This window comes from Colletotrichum fioriniae (genome assembly GCF_027942845.1).
Source record: "Colletotrichum fioriniae strain IMI 355084 chromosome Unknown scaffold_20, whole genome shotgun sequence".
NCBI classification, from domain to species: domain Eukaryota; kingdom Fungi; phylum Ascomycota; class Sordariomycetes; order Glomerellales; family Glomerellaceae; genus Colletotrichum; species Colletotrichum fioriniae.
This window is the reverse complement of record NW_027076856.1, coordinates 23090-47564: the sequence shown is the minus strand read 5'-3', so window position 1 is coordinate 47564 and position 24475 is coordinate 23090. Positions and strand designations below refer to the sequence as shown.

Sequence of the window (24475 nt, the reverse complement as noted above, 5' to 3'; positions counted from 1 at the left end):
CTCAGGGCGGATTTAGTGTTGTCAGGACCCCGTTCCGCGAGGATCTGTCACCGCCTGCATTTTCGGGAAGGGAACGGGTGCGACCACACACCGACGGCGCAGATGGCGCGCCAGTTGCGACAGAATGACCAAAGTGGTGACGGGAGGCAGCGAGGCACCGAATCGTCCGGGCCCCAGCTCATCCAATTTCCCAGCCGATCGTCTCCCGCTATTTGCGACCACCCACACCACCATTGACAGCCACCACCACCACCCGTTGTCGCTAAGAAGCTCCTCCGAGATTAGACCAGGGTCTCCCAAAATCGCAAGGTGGCATCTCACGCTTCTGCTCTTTCCCGCGAGATGCTGCTTGTCTCGTGACCTGCATCTTGCATCCTGTGCTGCTTTGCGACTCTCTTAGGTTCCTCTGGGAACTCTTCCTCCTCGGCATACACCTTTTGCGACCTCTCCGAACCCGTCATCCTTCTGCGCGAGGCTGCGACTCGCCGACACACGCCACACCGCATCCTCGAAATACTCCTCCCGAAAACGACCCCACCTTGGGGAACTCGAAACCTCCTCACCGACGAAACGAGATCGCAAACCAGAGCTGCCCAGTGTTAGAATTCGCGACAATTGTAGTTGACAATGGGCTGGATAATGCTTCTCGGCGCCTTGCTGGTGGCTGTTGCGCCTGCATTGTATATATACCTGGTCCCGCTGATCACGCCGAGACTCCCAACCCTGGAGAACAAACGCATCTGTCTCTTGATTGCACACCCGGATGATGAGGCCATGTTCTTTGCGCCAACGGTCTTGGCCCTCACCAAACCGGATACAGGCAATCACGTCAAGATTCTGTGTTTGAGTTCAGGTCAGCAAACTTCTTGGGGATACTGCGGCAGGGGCGAAAGGACGCCATGGCTGACAAGAGGGGCAACTGTATAGGCAACGCCGACGGCTTGGGCGAGACTCGTAAGAAGGAGCTGATTAAGAGCGGCATGAAGCTCGGTCTGCAGCAGGAGCACGACGTCTTCGTCATTGACAGTCCGTAAGTAATTCCCCCTCCAAACCCACTGCCCCTCAACTCCACTCCAGACCCTGGACGAGCTAATCTGACCGCCTCCCGGGACCTCCAGCGACTTTCAAGACTCCATGACCAACGTCTGGGACAAGACCAAGATCTCTGCCCTCCTCGGCCGCGCCTTCGCACCGCAGCTCGCCCGCCAGCGAGCTGCCGGCGAGGAACCCGACGCCAACATTGACGTCCTCATCACCTTTGACTCGACCGGCGTCTCTTCCCACCCGAACCACATCTCCCTATACCACGGCGCCCGCGCCTTCATCGCCGCCCTGTCCACTAATCCGCGCTGGCCCTCCCCCGTCGACCTTTACACCTTGACCTCAGTCCCCTTTGCGCGCAAGTACACCAACTTCCTTGACGCCATTCCCACGCTCTTTTCCTGGGCCACCACGGCCGGCAGCAATCCCCCGAAACCGCCCAAGAAGCCAAAGAAGGAGGACGACGACAGCGACGACGAAGAGGACGAGGAAGATGACAACTACCACCCTACGGCCCTCGTATTCCTCAGTGAGCTGGGCGCAAAGGGCGGTTGGGCCACGGCATGGAGCGCAATGACCACGGCGCACAAGAGCCAGATGGTCTGGTTCCGCTATGGATGGATCTCATTGAGCAGGTACATGGTCCTCAACGACTTGCGACTGGAAAAGGTTGAGGCCGAAGAGGAGACCAAGGCGTAAGTAAGCTACGCAAAAGTATGGGATTGATACCTTGGTCACGAGAGTGAGAAGAAGAAGAGGAGGAGGAGGAGGAGGAGGAGGAGAAGGGGGAGGAAAGAGAAGTTGATGGTAAAGCACGGATTGAAAAAGAGAAAAAGGCATATCCTACCTAGCATCTCATATTCCCCCATCCACCCCCTTTTCGTCATGAGCAGGCGTTTTTGCATGGACTCCACGTGTTTGGGGTAGATACCAACATATATCACCAAGGGGTACAAAATCATCAGCGTTGCAATTACAGAATGAATATAAAGGTACATCAGAGAATGGGAACAGAGTACATCTCCAATTATTCACCAGTACCTAATTGATAGAAAAATTGCAGTAGCATTACACCAGAACATCGGGACTACGTACGAATCTTTTCCATGGCATTGGCATTTTAATTAATTGGATTATTTACCAGAGTACCTCTGACTGACAGGGCCCTCCTCTCAACATGTCTAGCATATTCCTCTTGCCAAAATATGTTGCCTTCTGCCATCTACCACACCAAGGCCTTCAAGACTTCCTTTCGAAACAGGGGACCGGCCTGTGGTAACCGTTGCGAATTCAGAGCTTTGACTGTGCTAATCGCCTCTCCTTCATTCACAACCCCCTGTTTGGCCGCCCTGCCAAGCTCAAATCGTAGACGATTCTCTTGCTCTCCAAATCTGACCTCCCTTCGTTGGCGGACCATTCTCCGGGTTGATCGGCTGAGAGTAATCGTCATGCTCTCATAGACCGGGTCGCCCGCCTCGGTGACAATGGGTACGGCCTCCGCATCCTCCCCAGCGTCATCTGATTTAGAAACCTTTGGCCGGCTTGGATCGGGAGCAAGTCTCCGGGTTGGCTCGGAGCGAACAATCCGTTTCACCCATTTGGTTTTGGGGGCGGCGATGTCTTGGTTCAGGATCCTGACGGTCCCTCCATACGTCGAGTACGTTATTGGATCAGGGAGAAAACGGCGAAAATCGTTGACAAAGTCAGGAATAATCTGGCAGCCCAGCGCGGGCTCGCGACGTAAGCGTGCGCTGGCCTCTCGCAACCATTGCTGGCACGAGCGTTGGATGGAGTACCATGACATATGTTGCTGTGCTTTTAGTCGGCGGTGGCGAGAAATCGAAGCTGGCGGTGGCGATGGGAAAAGCGTCTCAAATAGAGCTGCCTCGACATCCTTGCATAGTGAGTCGTACTCGGCGCAAGTACGTCTGATGGAGTCCCAAGCCTCATCCAGCTTACCAGAAGCAATCAGCGACCTAGTGTAAAGGTCAAGGTCACGGAAGCCGGGCTTTCCAAGGTGGGGATTGGCCGTCATGGCGTCCCAAACAGCCAACACGTCGTTGGACCGAACGATTCTGTTTTTGTCGCCCATAGTCTTGTACTCTTGGGTGACTGGTCTAGAAGATATCAAGTAGGTCCACTCCAGGAGCGATGACCAGGTACTTGGCGGTATGGGGATGCCCCATTCTGCAGAGATATGCTCAATCAGCTTTTTGCCTAGAATGACATGACCAGTGCAACCGAAAGCCTGCACGATGGCGTTGATCAAAGGCTGTGTTGGCGTCGGTGTCCGTCTGATACTGTCCGCCCTGTTGGCACTGACGATTGTTGCTGCTCGATGATCTCTGTCCGTGATGAGGATGCCCCAGACTTTGTAGAGAATCCGAGTCATCTCCCTGACTGAGCCAGCGCGTGCGCAGGCTACTAGGTACGCGCAGTAGAATTCTTCGTCCACCACTTTGTGCTTTTTGCGGATGAATGCATTCAGTCGTCCGACAGGGGCGGACAAGCTGAGAAGGCGATATAAGTCGTGAGTCGGTTCCCAACTAGCACGGCCATAGGTGAACCTCCTATTGGCAACAAGGCTAAGTCTCAGTCTCTCGAGGGGCCACAAGATCCGGGTGTCTTTCAAGTTCTTCCTACGGCCATGTAAATCACGGGGTCGCACTCGCAGCCTGGCATTATCGTTGTGCGAATAGGCTGGGTCTGTGAGAAATCGAGTCTTGAAGTATTCGGTGTAGTCCTGGCCATTCCTATGGTGGCCATCTTCCTCCCCCTTGGTCACATCCCAAATTTCCTTTGCAGCCTGGACATCGGATGCAGCACCGGCGCATCTGAGGAGAACGACGTAGTCGAGTCGAGAAGGCTCGTTGCCATGGTAGGATCGTAGACCGAATAGCGTACGCAATGACTGGAAGATGCTTTTGTAGATTTTGGGAACACCAAACCGATCGGCGACTGAAGCTAGAGAGCTGTACTGGCCTAGTGCATTCTCGATTCGCAGACCGTAAGTCGCATTACTGCGAGGCCCAACGCGAGAGGGGTCCAGGGAGCGCACGATTTCCGAAAATGTAGTCGGTGACAGCCTTTGCAACGCGTCTGCCACCTCAATGGCCCGCGGGTGGCGTGCTAGGCCTTTCACACTCTTCACTATTTGAATTGTATCCTGCGATTGAACCGCGCGTAGCAGGTCTGCGAGATGTGCCTCGGCAGATTGATGATCTGAGCGCGACTCGATCGCAGGAGCCGAGGTGTTGGAGCTGAGCTTGTGCAACTGGGTGATGCATCTCGTCGATAAATCCAGCCCGTTTCGTGGAATCACGATTCTCGCGGGAGTTGTTATGGGAAGGGGGGCGTGATGCCCGTAGCATCTTCGTAGTCGAGCAACCAAGATTTTCGAGCGGGTGCCACGAGGGGGAGACTGGCACCGTAGCAGTTGTCGAAGGCCATTGGCCTCTATAGCTGGTATCATGATGGAAGGCTGCGAGGTCTGTATCGAATCATCTCTTGTGTTTCGAAGCCAATGGCACGACCAAGTGGAAGTTGTGTTTCTTCAAAGATGTGGCTCGACGGCAGTTTTGCTCGCGTGAGGGGAGGTTGCCGAGTAAAAAGGACAAACAAAACACAAAGCTGTCCCCTCACTGCGAAGGGGGACGTACTGTACCACATCGGCAAGCAATGGAGGAAGGCACAGCTCTCCCAAGCACAGCTTACGCAGGTCGGTCGGTCGAGGCGTTTTCCCCGACAGCTTCCCCAACTTTACTTCACCCGCAGCCGCCGCCGCTGCCGCCGTCGCCGTTGCTTGCCGCCTTCTCCTCCTCCATCCTCCTCCTTGTCTTCTGGCTTACCATTGCCTGTTTGTCCGCTCAAAGTTACAACAGAAGTGCTGCAAGTGCCTGCTTTAGTGCCCTGCTCCCTTCCCCTCTAACCGTGCCATCCCGGACAAAGGACGGGAAGCTCCACGCAGACCTGGGGCAAGACCCATTCATGGCCCACCTTCCGGTGTGCCGTGGCACGGTTCGATCTCATTGTGGGCTGAGCAGCCGGATTATTTCCTCTGCCGGTTCCGTGAAGTCTTGACCAATGACGTGCAGCTGAGCTTTGCGCGCGCAAAATGCACAATTCCTCCTGTGCCTGGCCCCACCCATCGCCTCTCGGCCATCCCAGCTGGATCGCTGTGTCTTCATACCAAGGAACCGCACCGATCCATCTCATCACAGTGCCCCCTGCTCCCTTCTCATCGGCCCAACTTCGACTTTTCAAATCATCATGGCGGACACCGGCGAAGACACCACACACGTTCAGGAGCCTCTTGACCTCGTCAAGCTCCTGCTCGACGAAGTAGTTTTCGTCAAGCTTAGAGGTGACCGTGAGCTCAAGGGCAGACTTCATGTGAGTTGAGATATGTGTCTAGGGCGTTGATGAGCTGTGCTAATACGTATCACAGGCCTACGACAGTCATTGCAACCTTGTTCTGGGAGAGGTCGAGGAAACCATTTATGTGGTGGATGATGATGAAGAAGATGAGGAAGTGAAGGTGAGAAGGCTGGATGAGCTCAAGGTCTCACCAAATGCTGACAGCATACCGTAGACCATCAGCAGAAAGTCGGAAATGCTCTTTGTTCGTGGTAAGTTTTAGCCTATAGTAGGAAGCGGCCAAAAGTCTAACAGATTCGCAGGTGACAGCGTGGTTCTCATCTCGCCTCAAACGTCCTCATAGCCGTTGGGGGATCACGCATCCACCATCGCCGCGAAGGGGCTTTGCTTTTGAGTCAACACCAACTACCCCCGAGCCGACAACAGAAATTCCACCGCTTACAACGCGTTTTGATGTCTCTTGTCGCGACACCGGAGAGGAAAAGAATGTAACTCTTCATACGAATATCAATGCGGTCTCTCTCCATATACCCTCATCCCGAGACCACGTTAGCACTCCTGAGCCTGTTGCAGGATCTACTCCACTACAGCCTGGGACAACTTGCGGATTGGTACGATGGTGCAGCCAGAGACACTTGGCCGCTTCATCATAATGGCTGAGGAACAGCTGGGCAGACTTACCGATTATAACCATACACTCAATCTCGTCGTTTGCAGTTCAAATAGACATTCCTAGCAATGGAGCCTACTTTGGCGCACCCTGCTTTGTGTTTTTCTATTGCATTCAACTGGGCTTTCGAAAGCTCTAGATGTGCCATTCCGAACAATTTGATGACTCTTTTCCTGCTCCTGGTCGGCAGCAGTTGATCAGGTCAGGCAAGAGGCGCAGCAAACAGGGTACAGCCGCAGATCAACTCACAAGCAAGCAATTGCGTGCCTGAGTCACACAAACTTCCACTTCCGTTTGCCGCGACGTTTGTGGTGAGTGTATTCAGCCATGCGGGTCACCATGGCTGAAGAACGATAGACCAGCCATTCTGTGATTATCTTACGGATACTTCACCTAAGGTAGTCAAGACACAATCCGGGGCTCCGCATTCTGCAATCACCCAAGGTAAGTAAGTCTACCACCACCATCCAGGCGTCACCACAGCATGGATGCTGGCCCGTGCAAAAGCTCTTATCGATAAGCCCCGCCGAGTTACTCGTGATGTCAACGCTGCTTTAGACTCATCCATCTCTGAATTCCAACCACTCCTGCTTACCTTATGAATATTCCCGTATCTGCAAGAATACGGGTATGAAGCAGTATGCTGTGTGTGGCCTAACCATGTGGTCCAACTCAATTCTCAGCAGGTCAGAACTTTGTCCTGATTTGGGATCCTCGTATGATAGGCACTATTTGTGAGGGCTGTTGCATACAACATACTGTGGTCGATACCTACCTTAGTACACTTCAAGAAGTGGCAGGGAATAAATGGCCCCAGAATAAGCGGCCCAAAAGTAAAGCAGCGGGGCATTCTGTCACCCGGACGCGGTGTGGAGGTGAAAGTGGCCTCGACTGTCACTGCGGCACTGCCTGCCGTTAGACTTCGCCGCTCCGAGTCAATCGATGACTCCTTTCTCTGTTCCGTCGCGACGCCAACTTTGTCGGAACTAAAATTCGCCCCTCCCTCTATATAGCCTTACCACGCTACATTGCGCTCCCATCGATCAATTCCATCCGATATCTTCTACAACCCCATTATACTGCTTTTGACACGTATCAATGATCCTTAGGATACGAATATAACTGCTCCCATCACCCCACCATGACGAGCAAGAACATAAAGTCGTTACCGCACGAGAAGCGTAAGGGCGAAGCTGTATGGAGAACCCACCGAGTCCGAATGCCTTCTTCGCCCCGACCATCGCTGACCACTTCCCTCTAGGCTCTTAGCGACTTTGCCGAGTACGTCGAGAAGCAGCAAGCGTTACGGTACCCTAGCGCAAAAACGACCGACATTTCCAAAGTGACTGAGGCCCCCGAACATCAGCATGCCGAACTCGACGAGCTCTTTGACAACCTCGATCTAGCAGAGCCTACCCCTAGCGCCCGGCTGAAAGATCTCCTGCTGGGCACCGATGACGACACGCTTCAGAAGTTGGAGGGAGTGCTCCAGGAAAGGATAGTAGAGGGCCATGGGGAGGCCGTGTTCGAGCTCGGTTTCGAGAACAACGGCGAGTCGATGGCATTGTCAATAGAGCAATGGAACGCGGCATACACCAGATTGAAAGAGGCGGCCAAGAGGATACGAGCCGACTGCCAGACGCTCATCACCAAGAACATCGGTGGTGATGTCGAGGCCCCGAGTGCTCAGTCTGGCAAAGACAGCCATTGCAGTGGCAAGATCATGATTCGCCAGACGCCAGCAACAGTAGAGGATGTTATTGAGACTCGAATAGCTGTTGTTGGCAACGGTATGTGCCCTCTGCGTCCACCAATGATGCGCTTGCTGCGCGAGCTAGTGATCCCGCAGCATGAGTACGGCCGTCGAAATAGGCTAACCCACACATCACAGTCGACGCTGGAAAGAGTTCCCTGCTGGGAGTCTTGGTCAAGGGAGACCTCGACGATGGCAGAGGACGCGCACGAGTGAACCTATTCCGCCACAAGCACGAGATCGAGACAGGCAGAACCAGCTCCGTCGGCATGGAGATCCTAGGCTTCGACACCGTTGGAGAGGTTGTCGTTTCTGACACTCCTGGGAGTAGGCGTCCCTTTGGCTTCTGTCGTCAGAGTGACTCACTAACGATCACCAGGAAAACTGTCGTGGGAAGAGATTGGGAAACGCAGCGCCAAGGTCATTACCTTCACTGACCTGGCAGGTCACGAAAAGTACCTGCGAACGACTGTGTTTGGTCTGTTGTCGAGCAGCCCCAACTACTGCTTGCTGATGGTTGCGGCCAACAACGGTCTGATCGGCATGAGCAAAGAGCATTTAGGCATTGCTCTAGCCCTCAACGTCCCGGTGATGGTCGTCATCACCAAGATTGATATTTGCCCGCCCCAGATTCTCGAGCAGACCATCAGCCAGATTACCAAGATCCTGAAGAGTCCGGGAGCGCGAAAGATCCCCATCTTCATCAAGGACCGTGAGGAGTGCATAAACACGGCCACTCAGTTCATCAGCCAGAGGATATGCCCCGTCTTCCAGGTCTCCAACGTTACGGGCGAGAACCTCGACTTGGTCCGGACATTCCTGAACATCTTGCCGCACCACGGGCGCTACGATTCCGAGGCACCCTTTGAATTCCACATCAACGACACGTTTTCGGTTCCTTTCGTCGGTACAGTTGTCTCCGGAATTATCAAGGCCGGTGTTATCCACGCCGGTGACAACGTGCTCATCGGCCCCGACTCTCTGGGGCAGTTCACGTCAACCAGCATTCGTTCCATCGAACGCAAGCGACTGGGGGTACCGGCTGCTTCTGCGGGGCAGTCGGCGTCCTTCGCCCTGAAGAAAGTCCGGCGCAAGGATGTCAGGAAAGGCATGGTTGTTCTGCCCAAGCTTGAGGGACAGCCAGCTCCCAAGGTTCACAGGGAGTTCATAGCAGAAGGTGAGTCACATCGAGAAAGTGTTCAATCCGACGCCCAAGTTAATATATCTCTAGTTTTGATTCTCTCTCACGCGACTACCATCAAGACAAAATACCAGGCCATGCTCCACGTCGGGCCAGTTTCGCAGACGTGCGCAATAATCGATGTCGACCGTCCGTACATTCGGACTGGCGACAGAGCAACAGTGGCGTTCCGCTTCGTTCAGCGACCCGAGTATCTCGCCCCTGGCGATCGGTTATTGTTCCGAGAGGGCAGGACAAAAGGTCTGGGGATAGTCAAGTCGGTTGGCTACGATCCCAACAAGCCGCTATATCCGCACGGCGACTCTGCGGCTGGCGAAGATGGCGCAGCGAAAGCCAAGGATGAGGAGAATGGCGAGAAGACTGCCAGCAGTCAGGAAGTCAAGGTCGGAGCGTAAGAAAATTGCACCTGGCAATTGTATAACTGTGGGCGTTGAGCGGTGATTTGATTTTTGTAGTCAACCAGCATTGGGTTTCGAGCGATACCAGGATGTATACTTCCCAGGAGGTACTCTTTTACGTGCCTCATACATTCATTCAATCATCATTTGCATTCAAATTCCCTACCCAGTCTCAACACCCAGTGTTTCACTGCATTTGTTCGTCATCGTAGTGAAATGACTCATCTCACTCGTCTCAACTCATAGCCCAAGATCCTCCTCCCTCCACCAATATGAAGGACATCACAATAACCCACACTGATCCGCCATCATCCTCGGAAACGCAACAAGCCTCACCTCCCACCTCCCTCGCCACCTCGCCTCTAAATACTCACAAATCGCCCTCGTCTCCAGCACGGCCCGCCTCCACATCCACCAATGCTTCCGATCGCACACCCGCGCGAACCAATACGCCAGCAGCAGCATTGCCCGCTCGTCCTTGTCCTCGAGCAGCCGCCGGAACCGCGGATCCAGCTTGCTGATGAAGCCCATGAAGGGCTTGATCAGCTCGATCGAGTCCGGGTCCGCTATCACCGCGGGGGGAACTCGCCAACAGGCAGCGAGGGAGGCGGCGGCGGTGAAGTACGGGTTCGCGTGGGTTGGGTCCTGGATGAGGTCAAAGAGGTCTGCGAAGCCTTCTGGGAGGGGCGGACTCCATGCGTCCATCGCCTTTCCTTTATCCTCGGGTCCATCATAGATGGTGCTGCTACAACACGGCGCCTCGACGGGCTTCATCAAGTGCGCGTACAACTCGCTCGCCGCATCCGCAAACACGCCCCTCGGCGCACGTAGGGTATCCGTCATCTTCCACACCTGCTTCTTCCCGTCGCCCAGCTTCAGCCAGTCGAGGTCCGAGGGGCACCCCTGCCTAAGCGGCCAGGCGTCGCGGGGTGCGGCGAGCGAGGCGACGTTGGCGAAGGCGGCGACGCTGATGAAAGCGGCGGCGAGCCAGAGGGCGTCGCGCTCGCTGGGGAGTATGGGGTTGGAGAGTTTGCGGTGGAGGAGGGAGACGCCGCGGTACCAGTGGTAGGCTAGGGCTGTTTGGGTTGCCTGGGAGGGGGGGAGTTTGAGGCGGGGAGGAGGGTTAGGTCGTGGAGGTGGGTCATTGCTATCACTGTGTGCATTACCACGGGGTGCTGGTGGGTTTGTTAGTCTGTGGATGTAGTAGGGAGGTTGTTTAGGGGCTTACGCAAAATGCAATGGGGAGGGTCTTTTTCTCGTAGATTGTTCGACTCTTTGGTGAACCGAGGCTCAGGACCGTCCTCTTTTGGAAGCGTTCGAGGAGGCGGATGTCTGTGGGGGTCAATTGATACGCCGCGTCTGGGCTTTCCATGGATCCGGTTTGCGGTAACGGCGGAGGGACGTAACGGGGCGGGAAGGGGGCCTGAGCAGGCGGAGCGGCTCCCGTAGGTTGAGGAACGGGATCAGCTCTCGTTTGAGGAGGTGTGGGAGTAGTTGAAGCAGACGAGAGGTCAACACTAAACGCCACTTCCACAGAGAGGGCCGTCGCCGCGGACGTGGGGGCGTAGGAGCATATCACGCCGTACGAGACGCATTTCACGCATCGGGGTTTAGTCTCGTCGCACTATGTCTACTGTTAGACACTATAAACAGGAAACAGAAAGCCAAAGATGGATAGTCATCCCAGTTAGATAGTCCCTTGTAGAGACATATCTCTCGGGTCCCTATGGGGGATGGTTGCAGGAAGAATGATAGGGGTAGACTCGCTGACATGATCAGGAGTGCGCAAGATGAATGCTCAAGATGGACTCAATCCTTGGATATGATACGTACTTTCACCCGCCGCAACTTGCAGTTTCCGCACCCCTTTCTAGACTTCTTATGAGCCCTGCGCTTGCGCACGTCATCGCCCGGAGATGTTTCCAAGGCAGACATATCGATAGCCTGGCAAGCCTAGCTGAGGTGACTTGTAATGATCTGATCCAGTACACGGATTGTACTGGCTCGACCGGCGCCCTGCAGGTCCACGATACTCAAGGGACCGGACGCGGCTTAGATGGTCTAACGAGGTCGAGGCAAGTTTACCATGGAGATAGGGAGTGATGCTCGGCTGACAGCAGATACGAATGGAGGAAACAGAGCCGCAGGAACGAGAACAAAACACGCGTCAGCAAGAACGCGCCCTTTTTGATCCTCCCGGAGTTTACGAGGCCCACTCCTCCGGAAACCCCTCCGGTCATGAGGCGCTCATCTAACCCGCGATCGACGTCGAGCTACCCCGGTCGCCTCCGGACAGGATCCACAGGCTTATGCTGTCATGGATGTATATGATTGGATGATCTCCGACACAGGTGGGTTCACAGAATGAGTCTAACCTCTGCTCGTATTTGGAGAATTACTGCGCTAACCTCGTTTCGTATCGAGAGAAGCACCCCGCATCAGGAGGATGATGGACGTGGAAGTCGGAACAGAGAGTAGATGTTGGAAAGTATGCAACGTGATGTTTAACTTGAGTAGCTCATATATCGAAGAATCTGAATTCGTCTATCGTTCAAGATATGTTTGACTGGATCAGAATCCGCTATAAGGGAAAGGAGGTAGGGTGAGGCTGAGCCTCGCTTCGAGCTTGTTGTTCATCGTTGGGAAGTCTTCAGCAACCCTGAATCTCAAGATATTGCCATTAATTGAAGTGGTTTGATATATTACTATTTCCATTGTAGCCGTGTTCAAGGTACTATATGGTTGATTATCGTTTCGTTCATTGCTTCATAGAGCACGGGTATATATATTCGAAGACAAATCCGCTTCCTTGCATCCATCCACGGATGAGAATCATGATCACGCCTTGTCCACCTCAACATCGATTCCGAACCTATCAATACCTCCATCCCGCCACCACCCAATCCCAAACCTCATAGCACCGCCAAACACCCCAGCCCGACAGAGCTCCCCGTCACTCCTCCACTCCGCCCCCTCCGGAACGACCCTCCTCGTCGCCATCTCGCTCCCAGCAAGCATCGTTCCCGTCCCAGCAATCGAGCACGGATCGTGAGGCAGCACCCCGTTGACGTCGATTAGCAATCTCGACACGACGATACACAGCGCCATGACGCCCAGCATCGCCTGCAGAGCAATCTTGGGCCCGGCGTTCTGGTGCAACCGTCGCGCGCTCTGGGATACCAAGAGGCCCTGGTATGTCGGCAGCCGGTTCGATCCAGTGCTGCTCGTTGCGTTGCGCATGTTGGCCGCGATGGCTTGCGCAATGTACGTCTTGTATAGGCCGTTCGAGGCCTCAATCAGATTTTGCGAGTTCTTCTCGCCGGCTAGCTCCTCGATTGGCCGCCCGTTCCTACCCGTGACGAGCGCGCGCGTAAAAGGGTCGATGAGAGTCTCGAAACCAGTCATGTTGCTACCGTTTGGTCCTTGAATCGTCACGTTCCGGGCCGAGGTCGAAAAGTCCAAAAAGAATTTGTTGAGGGAGAACTCAAAGGAAGTCGTGTCTGACTTTGGGGCACGTAGGAGCTCAATCGTCGACTCGTCCACCACCGGCGGCGACGTCCTGCTGATTGTCATATCCGGAGCGTTGAACGTGACGTTGGCTTCGACCTCCTGAATATTCTGATGGCACACGATTGTCGCCAGGTCGCTCTCGACGTCAAAGTTGGTCCTCGTCGTGTTCCTGTACTTTTCCTTCCGGGGGGTGGCCCTCGCGGTGCCAAACGTTACGGCTACCGTAGGACAGCCCATACCCCCGATATCATAGTCTGTCGTTGGCCAGCCATTTCCAGCTGATGGGCTTGTATCAATTGCACCGTCACCGTAGACGAGACTCGAGTTTCCCAAACTCCAAATCATGATGGAAGTTTTTCCAAGATATACCGGAGACCCGGAGCTTGGAATCTGGAAGTACTGCATCCACGTCTTCGAGGTCGTATTTGACGGCCTGCGTCCGCACATCCAGGGAAGAGTGGTGTTTATGGCAAGTAGGGCAGTCTGATTATTGACGCTCACCGAAGTGCCCATGCCGCCGAGACGAACCTCCATGGTACTTCTGTCGAACAGTACCGGCTGAACTTCGCGTTGCTCGGCAGGTATGACGGAGCAATTCAAGTTACCGCGGATCCCCGTCATCTTGGCCGACAGCGGAACCTGGCCATTGGCGATAGCCTGATTGCTGAGACCCATGGGTTTGATCTCGTTGAAGACCAAATCACCAGACGTCCATTTTGGATCTGGCAGGTTGACGTACTCGATCAACGATGTGATTGCGGTCGCTTGGTTATCTTCGGCCCAGAGAGTGGTCTGGTCAAGCCGGAATGCGTCCATCTGCTGCAGAGCAACGCCTTCAACCTGCTGCACGGCCAAGACGCTGTAAAGACCCGAGACAACAATGGTGAGGAATCCAGCCATGATGTTAGCCATCAGAATGACAGTGACGCCGAAATGCCGTGAGCGAATAGAGTCCCATATGGCGTGAGGAGCCATCCTGCCGACGAGATTCATAAATACGGAGCGGCTTGCAATGGCGTTCCGCTTCTTGAGCGCGGCAAATGGCGCAAATATGGCAGCCATCGCCTCGAAGCTCGAGTACATACCAGCCAAGGAGATGGCCACGGCGGCAGGTATGTACGTCGCCAATACTGTCGAAGTCTTCGTGCCCACCTCCATGAACCCATCTCGGTTGTCTGAAATGCGCTGGATAATTTCCAACGCTGCAATAGCCGCCAGAGGTAAAAAGACACTGACTACTAGGAACCACGGAGCCCCGGCCAAAGGGCGCCACCAAGAAATCGACTGGTGTTCCCTCGGCACTGCGCTACGTGAGGGTTCCATTTGACCATGGCTAGGCTCAATGGTGTATGTGGTCTCTGGCCCAGGTCGGAGAGACCCTTTGAACAGAAACCCGGATAGCGTTTCTCGGATGAGACTTCTGCGTGATGACCCCAGGCCAGTGAACAGCTTGTTCAAATCCGGACTCGCCGCCAGTATTGTGACACTCGCCGCGATCGATCCTGGCTCTCTCGGTGCGACATTTTGAGGCCGGAGGAAGATCATAGCAATGCTTATGAGAGTCAGAATTCCCAAAAAGGAACACATCAAGGCTGTCGAAAGGCCCTTCACATGCAGGCGGTTCTCCAGGTACGTGATGGAACCCTGCGTCGTCGTATTGGATGGCTTTAGGGACGTCTGAGACAGAACCTGAGCGCCTATTCCCTTGAAGACCTCAGATGCCGTGGAGATTAGAAGGTCCGTGTCCATGAAAGATCCTATCGTGGACAGACCACGCTTCATTTTCATCATGAGGAAGAAGGTAGGGACGGATGTCGATAAGACAAAGTCTACACCTCCATCACCAATCTTGGTCTGTTCCGCAGAGTTACTGACAGCAAGACCCAAATAGCCGTTCGGGAAGCCGGCGATGCTGCTATTCGCGTTCGTGTCTTGGATGGCACTCTGCAAAGCGACCTCTGACTTGGCACCGGCAAAGGTACTCGATTTGACTTCATAGTTGCTCATGGTGTAGTCATACTTGCACATGACTGCCACAATCTTTTCCATGTAGATGTACGCGGGGCCGTTCCGCCTCGTGTCCATGGGAGAAAACCTCATGTCCGCTACGGTAAAAAGCATACGATGCGGAAGGCTGGTATTGGTCAGTTGTTCGGTGGTGTACTTGGTCAGAGGAGGGTTCAGCGGTGCGCTCCAGTCCACCCCGTTGTTGCAAGTGTAGTCCTGGTACCATGCTTGGTAGTTCTGCGTAGCATTTCGCTTGGCGTAGATGTTGTGATCTGGGCCGGCGGCCACAATGGCGCGGGTAATGTTGCACTCCGGTGTGGTGATGTTGGCGACCCAGAAGGCTCCGTTGATGCTGAACCAAGGCAGCGAAGTCATGGTCGCATTCTGTATGGGAAGAGTTTCGCAGCTGAACCCAATCTTCGCACCTGGTGTTGTAGCAGTAAAGTTGGCATCAGGACGGCCGTTTCCCATCGCATTGAGCTGGGGAATGACCATGTCCTCTGATGTGCCAGACGGGTAAGGCAGATTTTGGAAGTTGATGGCGTAGTACACCTGTGCAGGACCCGGTCCCATGTCTAGAATATCGAATCCACCAGCGTCGAAGCTCGTCGTCATCACAATATCGACGTTGTCACTTGTAACTTCCGTCGGCTCGAGGATGAGTAGACCCGTGGAGAAGACGGTCTATTATCGTTAGTATTATCCCCTCCGTCTTTCCTGCTTTCTTTAGATGGTTTCTTACCGTGAGAAGGATCAGGGCCCAGCCAGCGATGCTACCAACGACAGCCCAATGGCGATTCTTGATTGCTTTCCAGAAACTGGTCGTCACCAGTGGTGAGACTTAGTCTAGAAGGAGTGTCTTTTGCACATCAGAAGGACCACTACGTAGTTCCTTCCACGGCATCAGGATCTTGTTGGCGTAGTCTACCTGTCGCCACAAAGCAGCCACGATGACGAGAACTTGGTAACGATGTCATATCAGTGTTTGATGCAAGTTGTTTGTCTGTAGACCTGAATACTAACCAGCTGTAGGTCCATACTTCCAGCCATAATGATTGACTTCTTGCTGTGTGCTCAATCCATGATTCTGTACGGAGAAGTGGTAAAGTAGAGCCGTCGTGAGAAGCATGGCGACAAAACACACCGCAAACGTGACGAGAACCGTCTTCCTCAGCCACACAGGGTTCCACATGCGAGGCCGGGACTCCTCGGACCATTGCGATGGCGTTGGGCTCTTGCTATAGCCAAACTCGGATACGTGAGGGCTGTTTTTGTTCTGCGAAATCACAGACGCCAGACCATGTCCCGGGGATAAGTAATGATCGCCATCGTGTCTGTGGTGATCGCTGAAGTCGACACGCTCATCCAAAAACGCCCTGTTCTCGTCCAAGGCCGGGTGTTCGCGGTGTCGCACGCTGTTATCGTGACCCCGGAGCCCTCTGTCCTGCTCATCATCATCATCCTGCACCCCAACAACTTCGTACTGCGCCGAAGCAACGGGTTTTCGATGAATGCTCCTCGGCTGGGCTACAAAGAGGTCGCGGGTCGACGCGATGGGACCAGGCATGATGGGCGACGACGCTGGCCAGCGTTCAAAGGCATAGTAGCTTCAAGAATGGTAAAATACGTGAGTCCACAGAAGGAGGAGGCATGTAGTCTGATTTATTGGATTAAGATAGTGCAGGGTAGGAATAGGAGGCTGACAGCGTCTCTAGGATCAAGGATGTCGGGCTCGGGTAGGCAACGAGATCCAACTCAAAAAACCATCAATCAGAGTTGGATTGATCGAACAGTGGCGGTCGACGAGTGCTAGGGCTGCTTGGGCTGGCGCCATTCCCGTCGAGAGCTCGACAAGCCATGTCCACAGGGGGATTGCTTATGTGGTACCGAACCAATGGCAGCTCGTGCCACTGTGATCATTGCAGGGCGAGGTCGATCTAATTAAAGGCAACTCGTCTTACTTTTCCATTTGAGCCCGTTAGATTTGGCGATAGAGCACTAGTACACGTTGGTGTCTCGTTCCTGTGGCTTTTGTGATGCGACATGGCTGAACCGGGCAGGTACCAGGGTATCACTCACCCCGCTCGAGAAAGAATGCTGCTGCCTAAGCCTCTTGCATGACGCGATGAAGCCTCACTGCAGAAGCCTAGGAAATCCCAATCTCTCGACATCATACCTAAACCTCTCACCTCCCGTGGCTGGTGACATGAAAAATGAACGAAGTGGCGCGCTGCGGTAACGATAAGGTTGAGGCACAGCAATAAGGTATAACAAGGAAGTGGGTGTGGCTGCGATGCGCATCAGTGCGTTCTCCACGATGCCCAGTTCCCCGGGTTAGTGAGTGAGCCACGAGTGGCGCAGTATGTGGTTTCTAATCTCATTATTCGTGATTATGAGATCTCACCAAGAACGACTTACAATATATTATTGAGAATTTCCTTCTGTCACTACTGACAGAAGAGTCGAGAGGAAGAATAATTGCCCTGATTCGCGAAATCTCACTCTCCAAGGTGCTTTTAGATCGACATGTGCGCTGACCAAAGTCGGGCCTAAGCGACGTCGGACCCTTTCGTTCACTTAGAGCAGTTGAAGGTGACAATACATAAGGAACATCATGCGTGTCAGTACATAGAGGATGAGAGCTATGAGTATGAAGTCGAAATGAGAGGGCTCGTCCAATTTTTTAAACCTGGCTGGAAGCCATTTATTTCTTGCTTCGATGCTCCCACTACTATTTTAAGATTTATCCCGTGTGGGGGGAAGCCGTTCACGACTTCCGTTACGTGGTCGCGTGTCGGAATGAGTATTGGTCCACTCGCGTAAATGAAATAAGTCGTCAGCAAGACTTTGCGGTCCGTACTAGCGAAGACGCGATAGTGCTCTAGACTTCTGGAGGTCTTGTTGATGACGAAGAAGTCATTAATAAGAAACGCCGTGAAAGGCAGCTTTCGGACGAACATGTTGTGAGCGGGATGGACCTACAGTAGTAAGCCAGTGGGATGAGCCAGCCGGTGGATTGAGAGTAAGCTGTAAGTGACGATAGTCGGTCTTTCGAATCACAGCCTTCACAGACAGCGAATCAGCCAATGAACATCTGATCATCTCAGAGTTCATGAGACCGACGTCGGACAGAGTTCGTGAAGTCCCCGAAAGCAGGAAAAGCTTGACAGTGACTGGATGAACGATGAGCAGTGAGTGAGTGCAGAGTGAGAGAATGGTTGGCCGGGGACACCCCAGACTTCCCTCTCAGCTGTGAGCCAGTGACTTTTGTTGGGCGAATCACAGGCGCCAATGGCTTCCCCCAAAGTCACCCCCGGGCGGGCACAACCGACGAGTCTGTGGCTCTTCCTCCACTGTACCTTACGGTGTACCTGGCCACAAACGGCCCTGTGCACTTTGTACGGGCAGGCGGCAGGCCACAGCTGGAAGGGCCTCCCCCCAGGTGCAACACAAGCCAATCACAGACCCACAAGGGGTAAGCTGCACCTTGACTTCAAACGTCAAAAGTGTTTCGTTCTTCTCCCTCCCGCCAACACTCCACCACTCCTTCACCACTCACTCCTTCATAACTGCAGACTGACTGGTTCACAGACTTCAAGGAATTGTCAAGGAGCCCCTGCTTCTTTGCAAGACTTTGCAGCCTCTGCAGCCTCTGCAGCCTCCGTTGGCGTCCCAAATGCTGGAACCTGTCAGATGTCGCCCTGTCGTTTGTGCCTTTGCACGGAACTGCGGCTACGCAGGGGTTGCCCCGTCCGCCGCATTCTTACCTACGAAGTCCTCCCATGATCCATCGAGAGACATGCCATCAGTCCAGCTCGTTGGCTGCGAAGCAACAAGTATGACGGACATTTTGCTTGACGTCTTTCCCGAACAAGTGAAGACTGAAAGAAAGACAAGGGTCTTCTTGACGAATAGAGCCAGAAGGACGCAGTCGACTAGTGTCTTGCCGTTCCCTCAACTATTCTCCGACCTCGTCACTCGCTGTCCTCATATCTGAGCGAGCTGCTCATCTTCATGTTCATCCAGTCTTCTTCAACCTGTTGTCTACGGATCACTTATCTTGCGCCCACTTCTCCATCAAGGCCACCTGCATTTCTTGCCTCCCCGAACACTCGGCTCCGCGTCTCTCTTCTGTCTGACCTGGGAACTCAAAGTCCAGAGCCACAGCAGCGTGTTTGGGTGTCATTGAGCAGCGGACGGCAGCAACTCTGTTTCACAAAACCTCGGATCGCCCAACCTCAAGATCAACAGTGTTTGATCGCACCTCCTTGCCCTCACGCTTCACCCTCACCCTCGCCCTCCTTCTCCTACGGATACTCTCCCTTCCTCTGTTCGCACCGTCCCTTCTCCCTACCCTGCCTTACCTTACCGTACCGTACTCCAAGTCCCAGCCGGACCGACGCCCACACGAACGCAACTGCCCGTCGCCTGGTGTCACCGACGCGCCCAAGTGGCTTGATCAACCAACTCCTTGACTTACAGCTTCCGACTCTCCAACCAGCGACGTCTTTACATTCGGACAAACACCATCCGCCCGGACTGCATGCCACTTTGAAAGCGGGAAAACGGATAGACAGACGAACGAAGCTTCACCCTCTAGCAGCGCAAAGACGGTTCTTGAACCTTTTTGCCTCTCTATTTCCTCTCATCTTGCCCGACTTGATCCGTCTGCTCGTCTGCTAGTCTGCTAGTGCAACCCTTCTTCGCTACGGTGAATCACGATCGGCAACCTCGCCGTCAATAATCCCACCGAACATTCATCCCTTTGGATCCCTTCTCTTCAAACGGCCCATTTCTCTGCCCATCTTCTACCCATGTGGTAGAAAAGAGAGGCTCTCCTAAACCCTGTCTGACCGGCGCATGGTCCATGCCGGCTAATACAAGAAACGCGCTTCATCACCAAAATCTCTCTTAGTCTCAAGCCGCCCCAATCACCAGATCTCGACTACACACCAAAGCGGCCTGCTGGCATTGACGAGCTCGCCCAAAAGAGAGCGCACTCCCGCGACCTTCACACCATCGTCATCTGTAAGCACTTCCTCAGCAGTAGCAGGCAGCTTCACGGCCAGACAAGACCAAAACCTTCGAATCAACGCCCCGGCAAACCCAACCGTTTGGTCGTCTAAGCTCTGGACCCTGCCGGCCCTGCGACCCGCATTGACGTGGTTCTCCCAGCCGATCGTGCCGTCATCCCCAGCAGCTTCTGTCTGACACGCGAGACGTTTCGGCCTTCTGGCCTTCTCTGCCCGCCGCCCGAACTACCACGCTTCTGTCATTCCATCCCCAAAAGTCAAGCGCCTCCCAGCCAAATCCTGGCCTGTCAAGTTCAGTCGGCCACCGTCTTCCTGGCCGCTTCGTCACTATCCTGTCGACGACGACTCGACCATCTGCCACGAAACATTTACAACCAATATACGAAGAGAATCTCACAATCAACAACGCCCGAGTGGGAAAATCATCTCAAACACATCCAACGGCGGCTACGCCACGCCAGAACGCGATCTCATTCATAGACGACGGGCGAAAACACCCGAAATGAGGAGGCCGATATTCGAATGCCCTCAGCGGCGCTTGGTCGAGCTCTTGGTCATGGCGTCAGCGGCAACAGCAGCAACAATCAGTGTCGGAAGCACATCACTCAGCCTGTCTAATTTCCAGCTGATTACAGAGCTCTCCGTTCCGCTGGGTTGCCTGTTATCATATAACAACCCCATCGAAGGATGCGAAGCCACCGACTTTGGTAGCACGGGAACGTGCTCCCAGAAATGCAGAAATGGCCTGACTCGCATGCAAAGTAATCTCCAGGACGTTTGTCAGTCTGTTCAAGTACAGGTCAACACGATACTGGGCCAAGCTCTGTCCGGAAACCTGGTGAACTTGCTCTGCGGCGCTCTCAACCAACAGACGTCATCCGCAGTGCAGACGATATCTACCACGACGATAATCATTCTGCCTTCAACAACCGCTATTGCTCCTCCTCCACCTCCGCCTCCGCCGGCTACTACGTCTGTCGCTCCACCGCCGCCGCCACCAACAACATCATTATCAACATCAACGCCTATTATACTGCCGCCGTCGAGCCAGGCGCCTCTGCCTCCGGCAACCACAGCGATACCACCAGTGTCTAGTCAGGCGCCCCCTATCATACCCCCCACTACTATTGTCACTTCAACAACAACGACTGAGAACCAGGCCTCACCTCAAAGCACCTCTTCAGCCCCGGTGAACCCTCTCGATGCTTTGCTCATGAACGGCGCTATGGCCAGCAAACCCAGAGGGGGTATTGCGTGGAGCCTACCGATCCTTGCCGTTGTCATGTACGGAGTTGTTTGATTGTTGGGTTCGAAGTATCTCAATTTCGAAGCACTGCTGGAGCGAAACGCATGAACAGACCAATTACTAATGTGTAAGATTATTATTTCTTTTGTTGGGAGATTACAAGTGGGAAGGATACGGAAGAAGACATCTCGGGGTACTGATGTTCCTCCAGAGAGTGGCTGGAGATGCAAAAGAGGGCGAGGAACGCCGAGTATGACGATTGCGTGGATTATGACCTTTCACGGCGCATCAAGATACCTTCATTAAGATACGGACATTGTAACACTTGATACCACATAGCATGGCTTGAGCACATAGAGATAGCCAAGCTTGAAGACGAAATTGGAGAAGCAAGATGAATTACCTACAAAGGGGCGTGGGGAAGGAACCCTCTCACTGCGCAAGAATCTGGATTGTGCCCATAGTGACTCTTGGATAGCCGACAGACGCCGCATCCGCAATCATATTGTCTATTCTCCCCCCGCCTCTTTGAGCCTCCATTACGCAGCTGTCATGCAAGGCCCCCCGACGCAAGGATCTTCCCCCAATGCACTCCCCGGTCCGGGGCGCCGCGCAGCCGGCAGGACCCCAGCGGGCCCACCCCGGTCTGCCACGCATGAACCAAGCTTCTTCGGATACGGCCGCTCGAGTCTCTTGACCAGTCACCTCTCGCGTTGGGGTAGAACAGTTTATGCGGCGGGGTTTCGACGGTACCAAAGACTGGGTGTAGGCCTTTCGAGGTTGGTTGTCTGTCAAATCAGGAAGGAAGGGTGGGGGGGCTAGAACGTGTTAAGGCTGATGATTGATTGATGACGGAAGAGGGGTTCAATTAAGGTCCGGCCTTGGTGGTCTTGAGGCCTGGGGATCCCAGTTCAGTCTTGGGCGGCAAAGGGGTGGTGGTTAATCCGGCTTGGAATCATGGAGGAAGGAGCCACGCGAGATGTCAACCGCACCTGCCTTATGGAATACTAATCTGATATTCCTTCCCCGTGAACCTGAATCCACGCAGGAAGGAAGCCCATTTGGACCCCCTCAAGTCCAATTCCGTCACCAACGGCAGCAGGCGCCTCACAGGCTTGCGAGGTCAGGTCAAAGCTGCCGTTTGGCGGGATGGTTACGGGCGAGCTTACCTATTCAACTGGCTTAGCCTACACCAGGGTTCTAGGTTCGAGTCCCAGCATGTGCACCAAGAGATGTATGTAGCCCCCGTTCGCCACCGGGGGGGTGAACTCTTTTGTTTTTTTGGTTTACTTCTGGGAATCTGTTGTGGAGTGCTTTTCGAATGGGTCTTGCGTGAGATTCCTGTATGGGAATTTGGGTGGGTTGAGTCAGGGTTGGAAATTGGGCGGAGGAGTGGTGTAGTCTTGAAGGATGCCGTTGGTCGGCGAGCCGGGGATCGGGGCGGGGTGGAGTCGTGTCCGGGAGTTACGGACGACTGCCTGCTCTGAGGCCGGATATCACGGGTACAGCCACTATTGTAATTGGGGTCGCACTTGGAATTCGGCTCGTATTAAAATGGAGGCAAATCTCAGTATACCTATCATTGCTGAAATACAAGAGGACAAAGGAATGGATAAGAGCCGAAGTTCTTAGTCAGTGGAGGTAGGTCTGCCTGTACTCGCAATCTCTGGGCCTTGTTCGCCTTTCGAAATATCATCGCCATCCGCGTCTTCGTTGTCAATGTCCTGGCCATCCACGGCTTGGATCTCCAAGTCTTGGTTATCCACGCCTTGGCTCTCCACGTCTGGGTTGTCCAAGTCTTGCCCGTTCAAGTCTTGCCTGTTCACATCTTCGTTACCCAAATTTTCATTATCCACGTCCTTCTTACTACCCACAAACTTGAAGTCATCGTCGTCCATAACCCCGACAGTAAAGTGCTTCGTTCCATCCGATCTTTTCTGAAACCAACCCATGCGAAAACGTGCAGATGAAAGCCGGTTGTAAAGCTCATTATTGGATAACTTGTGAGAGCCTTCGGGAATGTGCTTCGCAAAGTTCGAAGAGTTCAGAAGAGCAGCCATCATTGCTATGCTGCTAAACCCATCAGGCGCCAACCCTTTGACATCCATGTCGAGCAATCCCCTCCGCCACGTCGTGAATCTTCGTAATGCCGACGACAGAAGCATGAAGATGTGGACTATGCCAACAGTTCCTAAAATACTCACGAGAAGATACGTCGACGTTGGCTTTTGAACAAGCCGCTTAGCGTCATTGTTGATTAGAACTGCACTCAGTGGCTCGAGTCCATCAGATGGCATATCCTCTACAGCGATTCGATTCTCGATGTTGAGAATCTGGGCACTGAGAAGAGCGCGATTGTAGTTCAGGGCCTCGAGAATCTTCCAGCTCTGTTCCGGATCACCGAAAGCTTCAAGTGGAACCTTCCCGTAAGGCGGGACCAGGATGCTGAAAGCGTTGAGATACGAAATTAGGCCTTGCGACCGAGTCACCTCCAGAAATGCGCTGCCAAAACTTTCCGCTCCTAATCCATCGGTTTGAGGATCGAGATAGGGCACAGGGATGGGGTGCTCCCACGGACTTGACGTCGAGCGATCGGGGCGTGGAGGGCTGGTGTGGTTCATGACAAGCTTGCCGTCGACGTAGACCATTTCGACAGACACCATGATCTTCTCCCACGAATATCGGCACTGCCAGGCTTGCAATGACTCGATGTCAGTTTTCGAAGAATTAGAACCTTCCCATAAGTAGACTTTAGATACTGAAGACGCAGAATCCAAGACGCTGCGGTTGTGAAAAGCCTCCATGGCACAAGCCGAGCTGTTAGCACTTTGAGAACTCCACTTGGATTCCTCGAATCCCCATATTTCGGCATAGGCAGTTGGCCACTTTTTCGAATCTTCAGTAGGTTTACTGGGACGAGGAATGAAAGCATCCATTGTGTCAGGCGTCCCATCAGCGCAGGTAACTGGTATCCGAACGTTATAGTACAATGCACCATCAACATCCGTGGTGCTACTAATGTTGACCGCTCGCCTTTCACAACGCGAGACCAACGTTGCTGCCGGTAGGGATAACTCGACTGGGTTGCCGTCAGTTGCCTTTGTAACCGAAGGTGGCAGATCGCCAATGCTAGGAAATGCTAGGTCACGAAAGGTGTTTTCCGGGTAGGTCAGATTCTCTCCTTCCTGTAACACCAGGCTTCCGACAAATGCCCGATTGTTTCAGTAGTACTGGTCATC

At 53.8% G+C, this 24475-nt stretch overlaps 8 protein-coding genes across 8 annotated transcripts; 4 read left to right on the top strand and 4 right to left on the bottom strand.

Moving 5' to 3' along the window:
- Positions 1 to 627: 627 nt before the first annotated feature.
- On the top strand, positions 628 to 1740 carry GPI12 (N-acetylglucosaminyl-phosphatidylinositol de-N-acetylase; the record flags this gene model as incomplete). Its single annotated transcript, XM_053193881.2, has 3 exons — positions 628 to 853; positions 928 to 1030; positions 1119 to 1740. The coding sequence occupies 3 exons, from the start codon at positions 628 to 630 to the stop codon at positions 1738 to 1740; spliced, it is 951 nt and encodes a 316-aa protein (XP_053048826.2).
- Positions 1741 to 2263: 523 nt separating this feature from the next.
- N0V96_011951 (uncharacterized protein) lies at positions 2264 to 4513 on the bottom strand (the record flags this gene model as incomplete). The annotated part of the gene is made up of 1 exon (XM_065759453.1): positions 2264 to 4513. One exon carries the CDS (start codon positions 4511 to 4513, stop codon positions 2264 to 2266), a length of 2250 nt encoding a protein of 749 aa, XP_065611907.1.
- Positions 4514 to 5310: 797 nt separating this feature from the next.
- On the top strand, positions 5311 to 5761 carry LSM3 (U4/U6-U5 snRNP complex subunit lsm3; the record flags this gene model as incomplete). The annotated part of the gene is made up of 4 exons (XM_053193879.2): positions 5311 to 5433; positions 5489 to 5578; positions 5633 to 5669; positions 5721 to 5761. The coding sequence occupies 4 exons, from the start codon at positions 5311 to 5313 to the stop codon at positions 5759 to 5761; spliced, it is 291 nt and encodes a 96-aa protein (XP_053048824.2).
- A 1468-nt stretch (positions 5762 to 7229) lies between these two features.
- N0V96_011949 (uncharacterized protein) lies at positions 7230 to 9437 on the top strand (the record flags this gene model as incomplete). Its single annotated transcript, XM_053193878.2, has 5 exons — positions 7230 to 7283; positions 7350 to 7878; positions 7980 to 8168; positions 8221 to 9018; positions 9073 to 9437. The coding sequence occupies 5 exons, from the start codon at positions 7230 to 7232 to the stop codon at positions 9435 to 9437; spliced, it is 1935 nt and encodes a 644-aa protein (XP_053048823.1).
- A 229-nt stretch (positions 9438 to 9666) lies between these two features.
- On the bottom strand, positions 9667 to 11375 carry N0V96_011948 (uncharacterized protein; the record flags this gene model as incomplete). The annotated part of the gene is made up of 4 exons (XM_053193877.2): positions 9667 to 9674; positions 9815 to 10529; positions 10669 to 11064; positions 11274 to 11375. The coding sequence occupies 4 exons, from the start codon at positions 11373 to 11375 to the stop codon at positions 9667 to 9669; spliced, it is 1221 nt and encodes a 406-aa protein (XP_053048822.2).
- A 903-nt stretch (positions 11376 to 12278) lies between these two features.
- N0V96_011947 (uncharacterized protein) lies at positions 12279 to 16524 on the bottom strand (the record flags this gene model as incomplete). The annotated part of the gene is made up of 4 exons (XM_065759452.1): positions 12279 to 15641; positions 15700 to 15764; positions 15840 to 15917; positions 15981 to 16524. The coding sequence occupies 4 exons, from the start codon at positions 16522 to 16524 to the stop codon at positions 12279 to 12281; spliced, it is 4050 nt and encodes a 1349-aa protein (XP_065611906.1).
- A 4022-nt stretch (positions 16525 to 20546) lies between these two features.
- Positions 20547 to 21085, top strand: N0V96_011946 (uncharacterized protein; the record flags this gene model as incomplete). The annotated part of the gene is made up of 2 exons (XM_065759451.1): positions 20547 to 20551; positions 20812 to 21085. The coding sequence occupies 2 exons, from the start codon at positions 20547 to 20549 to the stop codon at positions 21083 to 21085; spliced, it is 279 nt and encodes a 92-aa protein (XP_065611905.1).
- Positions 21086 to 22864: 1779 nt separating this feature from the next.
- N0V96_011945 (uncharacterized protein) lies at positions 22865 to 24172 on the bottom strand (the record flags this gene model as incomplete). The annotated part of the gene is made up of 1 exon (XM_053193874.2): positions 22865 to 24172. The coding sequence occupies one exon, from the start codon at positions 24170 to 24172 to the stop codon at positions 22865 to 22867; it is 1308 nt and encodes a 435-aa protein (XP_053048819.2).
- Positions 24173 to 24475: the final 303 nt, after the last annotated feature.